Source organism: Chenopodium quinoa, unplaced genomic scaffold (assembly GCF_001683475.1).
Source record: "Chenopodium quinoa cultivar QQ74 unplaced genomic scaffold, ASM168347v1, whole genome shotgun sequence".
NCBI classification, from domain to species: Eukaryota; Viridiplantae; Streptophyta; class Magnoliopsida; order Caryophyllales; family Amaranthaceae; genus Chenopodium; species Chenopodium quinoa.
This window is the reverse complement of record NW_018742879.1, coordinates 3,829,746-3,840,703: the sequence shown is the minus strand read 5'-3', so window position 1 is coordinate 3,840,703 and position 10,958 is coordinate 3,829,746. Positions and strand designations below refer to the sequence as shown.

The 10,958-nt window shown below is 33.2% G+C and overlaps 1 protein-coding gene across 2 annotated transcripts; it reads left to right on the top strand.

Annotated features, from left to right (window-relative positions):
* Window positions 1–3,758: 3,758 nt before the first annotated feature.
* Window positions 3,759–10,834, top strand: LOC110726555 (polynucleotide 5'-hydroxyl-kinase NOL9-like). Of its 2 annotated transcripts, none has more exons than XM_021906034.1 (10): window positions 3,759–4,153; window positions 4,755–4,987; window positions 5,850–5,947; window positions 6,117–6,150; window positions 7,276–7,445; window positions 7,543–7,726; window positions 8,476–8,656; window positions 8,769–8,868; window positions 9,778–9,905; window positions 10,499–10,834. In XM_021906034.1, exons 2-10 carry the CDS (start codon window positions 4,797–4,799, stop codon window positions 10,562–10,564), a joined length of 1,152 nt encoding a protein of 383 aa, XP_021761726.1. In that variant the 5' UTR covers window positions 3,759–4,153; window positions 4,755–4,796; the 3' UTR covers window positions 10,565–10,834. The 2 variants fall into 2 exon arrangements, with proteins under 2 accessions (XP_021761726.1, XP_021761725.1); XM_021906033.1 differs by having other exon boundaries at window positions 3,763–4,153; window positions 4,749–4,987.
* Window positions 10,835–10,958: the final 124 nt, after the last annotated feature.

The following is a 10,958-nucleotide window of genomic DNA, read 5'->3' as shown; positions in this document are numbered from 1 at the left end:
TATAATATTATTTTATATATTTTGCATCAATTGTATAATACAAACCTTTATTGTTTTCATAATACTACTATATATTTATGTAAGTGTGATTGAATCCAAAAAACTAATGAAAGGAGCTCAAAATTTTTTAAAAAAACTTCTTAAAACAATATTTTTTAATTTACGATAATTAATGACACAAACATTTTTGACAAGAACCAAATATATAACATTACTTGTAGTTACGTGACTGATCGTGCTGTAACAATGACCAAAACTTTCATATATAATTACAAAAAGTAAATTAATTAGAAATTTATCTATAATGAATAGTATATCAATATATATATATATAAATATTATATTTTCTATTAATATATATGGCTTTAGGGTCATAACATAATCGTGCATAGTTAAAATGGGAAAAACATTTAGAATCACATCAAAGTATAATATTATATGGGGTACATTAGGGTTACTAATTAAGGGTTTATGGTTTACCATTAGGGTTTAGGGTCAATGTTTAGACTTAAAGTATAGGGTAGTAAGGTTTATGATTTAGGGTTTTAGGTTTAGGGTTAACAGCTTAAGGTTTTAGGGTTAGGGTCAGGGTTAGGGTTTAGGGTTTAGGGGGGTTTGGGGTTTTGGGTTTAGGGTTTAGGGTTCAAGATAGGGTTTAGGGAGGTTTATGGTTTATGGTTTATGGTTAGGGTTAAGGGTTTAGGATTTAGGGTTAGGGGTTAAGGATTATGGGTTTAGGGTTTAAGGGTTTATGGTTTAGGGTTAAGGGTTAAGAGCCAGGCCCATTAATATAAACTTTTCTGCCCACCAAAATAAATCTTGGAGACCCATTTATTGTAATGGGCCCTGGCTAGCCCACCACACTATTAAGCATCAACCTAGCAAACTACTTTTTATGGATTACACCAATCATACACAAATTCAATCAGCTAATTCATATCTTTAATATTTCGCCTAAAAATTTAATTTATTTACCTTCTTATATAGATTATATATGTACAGTAACAATTTATCTACTTTCAAACCAACTTCTGAAATCATATTTTATTCCTTTATTATCCCAAATTTTTGTATGTAAATCAACAAAACGTTTGTATGCCAAATGACGATGAATTAAATTACAAAAAATAATTTAATTGACAAAAAAATCACAAATCTTTACATTTCCAAACCCTAAAACAAAAAATCAACACAAACCCAGAAAATACCAAAGTTGAAGAAAAAAATCAAAACTAAAATACTAAAATGCAATTAAAACAAACCTAGAAGACCTTCTCGCATAATCATACGAATGATCGCGAACACGAGGATAAAGAGGAGGATAACGCTTCTTCTTCTAAGGAGGTTTTTGCGACGACCCACCTTTTGATTACCATTAAAAACTTGAGAAGAAAGAGTAAAACTCCCTAATTTCTCCATTCTCTCTCTGTTTTCTCGAATCATCTGTTCTCTAATCTTCTCATACTCAAATGAACTCTCATTTTAGTTAAATTCAGATTCTGAAGAGGAAAAAGTCTCTCTTCTCATAATGGGTTTTTAATTTTTCTGGGTTTTCTTCTTTATTGGTGGGGTTTCAGAATCAGACTCAATTTGTGGTGCAATTGAAGGAACCCTTTTTCTCAAGGTCATCACCATTGTTGCTTGAACCAAGCTTTCTCTCTCTCTCTCTAAATTCAGGGGTTTTTTTCTCTCTCTAAATTGGAGTGATTGAGTGTGTCAGAGAGAAGAGTGAAGGAATGAATGAAGGAAAATATTTTATTGCGAATATTTGGTACTATGGCACCAGAAGCTTCCCTTGCTTTATTTCACATTTTTCTAATTTGTTGGGGAAAGTAATTTTGGGTGAAAATTTAAAAAATGTGACAATTTTTAATGGCGGTATGTGAAAATTCGGCCTTCCTAATGCAATTTTTTTTGGTTCTCATTATTTGGGAAATTTTGGAGTTAAATGATTACACTGGTTCAAGCGGATAGCTAGTTCACGATACCGTTGATATGATCTAATTTGAAAAATAAATGGCATAATACAAACAATATAGAGCATAACTAGTGTTGGTTTTTTTTTATTAAAAAAAAAAAGAAAACAGTTGAAATTATGGACATGAGAAAATTAGTATGCTTTGACTTAGGTATGATTGTATGATACATATCATGGACTAGACAAGTAGACATAAGCATGTAGATTAGCCAAGAGGGCAAGAGGCATGACACGGAATGACGGAATCATTTTTGTTGAGCTTTGCTGATTGGATTTGACGTTTTCTTTAAGAGAAATTTAAATAGAATGGGTAGCAAATTTAGAGGTGGAAAATGGATTGATTCAATGTAGGTTGAATCATCTTTGATTGATAAGTCATTTGACTTTGATCTAGTCAATTTTGTATATAATGAAACTTACGGAGTACATAAACAAGGACACGAGTGTTAATATTAAGATGTTCTACGTGTATATAGTTTGATCTGATGAACAATGACACAAAAATTCATGTTGAGCGTACATGAACATGAACAAGGACACAAATGTTAATAATATACAAGTAATTCGTATTCTATTATTTGATAAACAAGGACACAAGTATTTTAAGAAGATAGCGTCATAGGGATAGGGATTAAAATCCCTTGATGAATCCTACTATCATGCGAAGTATTTTTATATAGGGGCAAATATTAATGTAATTTATATAAACAAACACTCCATTAGAGTTGTTGGACTTGTAGCCTTGTAAGAACTAGGAGTATGTGGAGTTTTATACTGTTTGTCTTTTGAATCTTTTGACTATTCGCGTTTAAGTTATATTGGTATTGACATTTGACAAGATGATCAATTAAATTATTGAAAGCTGAAATGAAGTAATTATAATGATTTACTTACTAGTTCTTTGATACACATGTGTTTCAGGGTTTTTTGAGATGTCCTGCGGGAGAGTTACAACACCGAGACTGACCTTCGGCTGTCTGTACCTGCAAAACAACGGAGACTCCTCGGGGTGGGAGTTTCGCCTTCGACGATCAAGTTAGAACGTGTTTGAGGAGTAATGTGCGGAAAATAGTAATAACCCCTCTTGAGTCAGGAGGGTTCTGCAATGAAGATTGCTCAGTTAATAACCCCTCCTGAGTCAGGAGGGTTCTGCAATGAAGATTGCTCGGCTTTTGAGTGTATTGAATGTGTATTCAATGTATGTTCTTTTTTATAAATGAGGATGGTTCCTCTATTTATAGAGAAGGAGATCAATCCCCTTCTAGGGCTTTGGTGACACGTGACAGCAAGCTATTGGGACACATGTTGCGTTAACAGTGGTCCGTTTGTTAGGGGTATTTTTAATCCCCAAACAACATGCATAATGTGAAATTTTTTCCGCTTATTAATATATACTCTAGTAATTCTTATCATTAACATACCGTATTTAATTATATCTTACTTTAAAAAGTTAATATTATAGAAATATATATTGAGATAAATTTAACAATATTATTTTCATCAATTTCTATCTTACTCTTGGAGTATATGATACTAACTCTTGTGTTCTTCGAAAAAAAAAATAATATCGTAATTGATTATGTTTAATATACAAATCGAAAAATATGGTCAAACCAAAATACGTGAGTACTAAGGCCTTATTTAGTTCAACTTATTTCAGGAAAAAAAAGTTCAGATCAGAGAAAAAAAATTATGCCCACTTCTCGGCCGGGCCAGGCCGGGTCAAGCTTTGGGCCGGATTTTTTTGTGTTTAAAATGATCGGGACGTACAGGCTTTTTGGGCCTAAAAAATCAACTCATACAAAGTTTAAAATGCATTCCCAAACCTGTAAAAAAAATAAATTTTCAGATCTGACCGGACCCAACCTGATTCCGAGCCAAAAAATTCTGTCCAAAATTAGGCCGGGCCAACATACCGGACTAACTTTGATCACCTCTACAGCAGTAGTACTCCGTAGTTAGAATGTGTTTGCGGCAAAACAAACGACCTTTTTGTATCTTCCCCCTTGTATTGTGAATAACATGTCAAAATCTGGACTCTCCAAACCAAAATATCCCACTGTTGTGCTACCTCTTCTCTTTCTTCACTCATAAGACATTAACATTTGATTTTAACTCCAAATTCGTCCAACATACTTTAACTCTAACTCATCACTACTGACTACTGAATAGCAGGTAATTCAAATTATTCAATTGCAAACTTTGTTCATTTTTTTTTCTTTACATAATTGCTTTTATGTATCACCTTGTTGCTTTAATTTTACTTCTTAATTGCTGCTGTATGTTTAGGGTTTGTACTTTTTTTTTTCAATTGTATTATAATATTAATTTGATTTTTGCTTTTCGTTCATATACTAGCAGTTAATTCCGATTAATGTGATGTTTTCTTGATATTTAGATTAATTCGAATTAATTGTTGATGTTATGATAATAATTTGATGATTGGGTAAATTTGGTATTTGTTTCAATTTTTTTTTTAATTGCAGAACAATAAGATTAGAAAACTTCTGCCAAAATCTGTAATATTTGGAACGATAGTAAAGTCATTGTTAATTTGTACTGATTTGGGAAATTCTTACGGCATGAAAGATGAAGGATAAGAGTTAAGATACTTCATATTAGTTTTTTGGACTATGGTATTGGAATTGGTTTTATGTGATTAATTTATTTCATGGCATATTCGATGAAATTTCTTATGTGCACCAGGAATACAGTGCCTTTCTTATGTTTAAATTTTTCTTTTGTAAAATTTCTGATTCCGCCACTGCAGAGACAGATACACTGCACATTCTGAGAGATACAGAGAAGCGGAGAAGGTATGGCGGCTTTTTCTTCAATGAAAGAGACCCCATCACCAGGCATAGAAATTTCTGAGGAATGGTCAGCTGCTGCAGACACCATAGCGAAAAGTTTTACCAGATCACTGCCTCCTACTGTCTTCATCTGTGGCGCTAAGAACAGTGGCAAAACCACTTTCTCTCGTTACCTCCTCAACACTTTCCTCCCCAGGTCATTTATCTATCTAATTTGTAATTTGGCAAATATTTTCATGTGGGTAGTCATAAGTTTCCCTTTCCCTCCTTGAGATTGAATGGCATTTTTCGTGAAGTTGAAGGTTTGTGCAGATCTTCTGTTTCATTTTTGTGATTTTTCTGCTAAATTGCTGGTTTGCTACAGGATATTATCCGTGTTCTGTGTGAACTTAAATACTTTGTTGGTAAAGTTGGATATAGAATGTAAATAGGGTCGTACATGAACCTTCAAGCTTTTGTATGGAACAATATGGTTTGGATTCTATTAGTTTATGTAATGAACTTGTGTAACTGAACTTCGTTTATTTAATTTATGTTATTTCTCTTCACCAAAAAAAAAAAGTTGGATATAAATGTTTATAGTGCTTTTAATTAGTTGATGTTCTATTTATTGATGTTTTAATTATTTTGGTGATTGTTTTTTGTCGATTAAATTAATAACTGGATTGAGCTTATACTGATATTCATTGAAGGATTCTTTTTAGAATATTTAGAAAGAGAATTTTATATTTGTTTGTCCCCTTGAACTGGAGCATGCAGACTGATAAAAAAGCCATTGTTTCTCGAAATAGCTTGTTTGTTATGTTTGCTGGCAAACATGTATTGATGGGCTTTTGCTTGGATTTCTTTGTAGACTTTGAAACAACCGTTAGTTACTTCTGCGTTGAAACTTGAAATATTTTTTTATTTTTTTTCCCGATGTAATAAACCTGATTGTGTGAATATTTCACATAACTTATTTTATATTGTGTGAATATTTCACATAACTTATCTTGTATTTTGTGAATATCTTTATACATATGTCACTCAATGATATAATGATTGCTTCTGGTTGGCAGATACAAAAGTGTAGCATATCTAGATACGGATGTTGGACAGCCAGAGTTCACTCCTCCAGGATGCCTATCTCTTACTATCATTGATGAAGAAACTCTAGGTGCTTGATTATGGGATTTATTTTTTTGCCTTTTCTTATTATTGTGTATTGTATTTTTTAATATTTACAAAATATACTCTATTCTTAACTTATAGATTGCATTTTACCAATAGACAGTAGTATTATTGATGCTATTCTGTTTCTAATTTATTTCATTTTCTTCATCCAGACTTAACTATCCCTTGTCTGAAGACACCTCAAAGGTATAAATGCCTATTGTAATATATGCTTTCATGTTATTTAAGAGATTGTTATTCATATTGTTGGTGAAAAAAATAAAAATAAATAGATGCATCTGCAACGTCAAATTATTGACCATTATGCGTTTTATTTACGACATTGCCTTTATCTATTGGAAGCTCTTTAATCTTTTTAAGCTCTGATTACTAGTATGCAGTAAATGGACAATTATTTCTTTATCTGTATGCTTTAGCTTAATGTGTTTGGTATCTGTTGGATGTAATACCTGATAAGCTTATCATTTAAAACATCTAACCTTCTGCTGTGTAAAATATCTTTTCTCTCCTTTATAAATTTATTTGTGGCTTTTAAAAAGCTCCTGAAATTTGGGGCATTTTTTTAGTTTTGACGTATAACTATACTTAAGGTGAGAATATGTCAAAAATAAACACCAGGTACATTTAAAAAAAAAAATTTTTGTAGTAATTAGTATCTGGGAGAAGATTTTCAATTGTAGGTACATCAACCATGTATCACGGGCACGTCAATTAAGCATTTGAGGTGCATCAAGAAAATACATTTGGTAATTCAAGGAACTTCTATAAAAATTAAATTTTAAATTAAACCTCCTTGCTCGGTGATTGAAGCTGTTAAAGTGACAGGCCTGATGTCAGCAGGACTTCGGCTGATGGTAATTTTCTAATGAGAGGCAATCAACCATTATATTGAATGTTACACTAAGTATAACCGATTCTGCACCCAGACATAAAAATGTGATAGAGATGTGGAGCATTGAAGGGTTTACAATCCTACTCATTATAATTTAGCTTAAACAGATTCTTGTCATTTCCTTTTCACCTCTTTCTCTCTCTTGAAAATTGTCTGCAAAAATATTTATGAATTTGTTTGGTTTGGTGAAAACAGGATCAAGATGATTGTGTGCATAGCTATGTATTTTTGATTTTTAGTTAATTGCTACCTCATGCATAACATGTACTTTTGTTTACTTCATTGGTGGTCGCAGCATCATTTTGATGGATCAGTGCTGATTTTTTTTTTTTTTGTTTGTTTGTCATAATTTTGTCTTTTGTTGTGCTTATCTTCAGATATGATCAATGATAGTAGTTTCTTTGCATGGGTGTCTGCAGATGCTATTTCTTTGGAGATGTTTCTTCGAAAAGGGACCCAGAAACATACTTGAATTGTATATATGCGTTGTATGATCACTATAGAAAGGACCTAAGGATTTCATGTAAGAGTGGAAGCCCTGGTGCAGCTGAGCTACCCCTTATCATTAACACGCCTGGTTGGGTGAAAGGTAGGCTGTAAAACTATCACTTTTATTCTCCAATAGTGTACCTTTCTTCTTCCTTGGGCATATTTAACATGTAATTCACATTCTTATTGTACAACAGGTCTTGGTTTTGATATACTGGTTGATATATTGAAACACATTGCTGCTACACATGTGGTTAAGATAAATATATCTTCTGGAGAGAAGAATCTACCTAGCGGCGCATTTTGGCTTGATGACCTTGATGAATGTTCCGTAAACTTGGTGGAGATCACTCCTGCTCGCAAGGATTCTTACAACCGATCGTAAGTTCCTGAAATATATAGTCACGTGAACTGGTGGAATTCTAACTTTATATGGCTGGTTGTTCAAAAAAAAAAAAAAAAAAAAAAAAACTTTACGTGGCCTGCATATCTGGGATATCATGATACTATTACTTCTCTTCCTATTCTGCTGTGAGCGTTGGACTGTTTTCACAAAACCTAGTTGTAGCGCTTATTTGTTAGAATCTGACGATAAAAAATGTTTAGCTTGAAAGAAAAAATCTTTGCTGTAGGCACAAATTTAATTTGACACCTGGATTAGTTTAGGCTTTGCATGTTCCATTAATGTTCAAACTCAATCCACATCAACCTTGTCTTTTTTTCTGAAACACTTTTTTACTGGTCCCTGGTTCAGTCTAACCAAATTTGACGAAGGGTTGTTTGACTAATGGGGTAGATTTGCCTATTTGAGGGATAATTGTATAATTAAATTGATCTGAAGTTGATGCCCAACTGAAATAACTGTGTATGCGCACAGGAAATACTTCTTTTATCCCTCCCCCTCTCCTTCTCCCTAACAGTGAACACCATTTATCTCTTTAACTCCTTGCACCTATTTGGACTTGAGGAGTTCAGGGATCAATGTTCCCTGTTTTATTGTTGATTATCGTTTCTACTCTTGTATAGATTTCTTTTCAATAAAAAAAATCAGTATTTGAAGCTTTTGCCTTCTTTTTCTGAAGTTTGAGAATCAATCTTTTTTCTCATGTGTTGATTTATCTGTCTCCCAGGGTGTTGGTACAGAAGAAAGCACGTCTTATTAGAGAGCTACGACTGATGGCTTACTTTAGGCAATGCTTTCCGAGTAGTATGAGTATCACCACAATCAAAGAACTTGCTCTTGCATTAGCCTCTCTTACTCCTTACCAAGTCCCTATATCAAGTATCAAAATCAGGCATCTTCATTGTGAGGTTTGTAGATTTAATAACTCCTTACCAAGTTGCTATACCTATATACAAGTACTTCTATAAAAACATGTTTTTCTATTTGATCAAGGCCAATTTTATGTAATATTTGTGCTAGGTACCAAACTCCGAAGTCTTCTACAGTTTGAATGCAACAATAGTCGGATTGGCTGTTAGCTGTGAAGATTCTCAATCTTTGCCTGTCTGTGTTGGCCTTGGTATGTCCTATATTTCTATAAGACACAATTGATACTAAACTTTTGTGTCAATGCTGGTTTGTATTTTGTTTTCTATGCCACGAAGATCACTCTTTAAATTCCAAAAGACATATTGTAATCATTTTGCTATTTGCAAAGCACACTATTCATTGGCATATGGACATAGTGATGGTATGGAACCTTTATGTTGATATGCATGATATGGGAAATGTATTATAATCAAGATAGCAAGAACTATAAGTAGGCAATGCCCGTGCACTAACTCATATTAGGCCATAGAGGTGAATTGGTGAACATACTTTGAGAATTCCCTGAAATCCATTACTTCTAAGTGCTTTGATTCTAGGATATATATCAAAAAAAAAAAAAAAAGAATTGAAATTTCCCAACAGTTGCTTTAACATTTTACAACTTTCAGTCAATATGTTGAATTTCATTTAGGTGAATGAGTTAGATGTGAGAAAGGTTGAGACTCTATTGGTTGGGGAACTTTTTTAAGCAGCTGGATCTACCTCTAACTTGTATCGGTATTTGAGCAGGTTAGCACCTAGGGGAACCACCTACCCAATTAATTAAAGAGCAAAGTGAAGATGCCTGGTCCTTTTTCTTTGAGGGTTGCTTGTTTATTAAATTATGACACCTTTTGCTTACTACATGCTATTCATTAATTTTCGTGATAGACTTCAATTTTTAATTGTGTGAAAGTATGTATCCTTTCTAAACCTAAGCTGCTAATATAAAACTTTGCCTTTTTTCATTCCTGATTCCAAGTTAGGAACAAATAAACAGTTGAACTTATTAGATGACTGTATTTATGGTTCCCATTGTATAATCTTGTTTAGCAGATGTTTGATACGTGTGTAGCGTTTTAAGGAAGAGTTGATGTTTCAATGTTATTTTGTTGTTCAGGTATCGTGAGAGGCATTGATACCTTGAAGAATGTGATCTATTTGATCACTCCTGTTCCACAGAGTATCCTAGCAGGTGTAGATCTTCTCTTACAAGGATATATTCAGATCCCTACTGGTTTGCTGCAGGTATGGTTATGACTTCAGTTTATGAATTTTCCTCATAGTTCACAGGGGTTTATAATTTGCTTTTGGTCTTTATGTGTTGTTGGTACATTAGTGAAAAATTGTATTGCTATTAGCTGGAGAATTATTGGGGCAGTCCGGCAGATGGCTGATTATTTATCTTAACCTCCTTCACTATTTAAAGTTATCATCTCAAGTCTATATTATGCCTTACTCTTTCTTAAAGCTCTTTGTTCATGGTATCATTCACTGAATATTGGAAACTGGAAAGCTTGAAGTTTAACTTGCTAATTGTTAAAAAGAGCTGATTATTTTGGAATGGCAAAATGTTGATGCGGATTAAGGAGGGAGAGACTATTATATTCTTTTGAGGGGTTGGGGGGGTAATGAACCAGTTTCACTCCTGATGCTATTAGCCTTTATGTACTCTATTCTGATCAAATTAAGCAATGTATAATATTGTTTGAGCAAAGTCATTATTTCCCCTTACAATTGTGGCTCATCATATTAATAAGTTATTGTTTCTCTTACGTTCAATATTTCTTATCCACTTTAAAATCTTGACTTTGCTTCTGCTTTATGATCTTCCTCTTCAGGTACAAGGTTGCATGTCACCTTACATGTCTGCAAATGTCGTAACTGTTCAAGGATTGTCACAGTAGAGTAGATTTAAAGCTGATTAATTAGTACTAGTGTTAAGCACATTATGTGGCCGCGGGAAGAGGAAGCATCTATCCAAAATTAGTTACAAGTATAACTTAGTTACTGAATACTAACAGAATATTGCGTGACAGCAGGAAGAGGAAGGATCCATACATCAATACGTGAATTTAGCTGTAATTTATATGGGCACATATTGTTTTTACAGTGGTGGTTTGATGGACAATATCATGGTAGTATTTGAATTATAATTGATTCTGTCTGATCCTCAATTTGCTGCAAGCCTGCTACCGTGTGAAAAAAAAAGGATTTTTCTCTGTTTTTTCCCCTTATCTAAGAGTGTGATTGAATACAGAGTGCCAAAATGAAGAAAAGGGAAAGAAGTAAAATACATAA

Coding starts and splice junctions, on each gene's coding strand:
- LOC110726555 (XM_021906034.1), top strand. CDS start 4,797: ATGGCGGCTTTTTCTTCAATGAAAGAGACCCCATCACCAGGCATAGAA. Junction 6,151..7,275: donor TGTCTGAAGACACCTCAAAG/GTATAAATGCCT, acceptor GGGTGTCTGCAG/ATGCTATTTCTTTGGAGATG. Junction 9,906..10,498: donor TCCCTACTGGTTTGCTGCAG/GTATGGTTATGA, acceptor CTTCCTCTTCAG/GTACAAGGTTGCATGTCACC.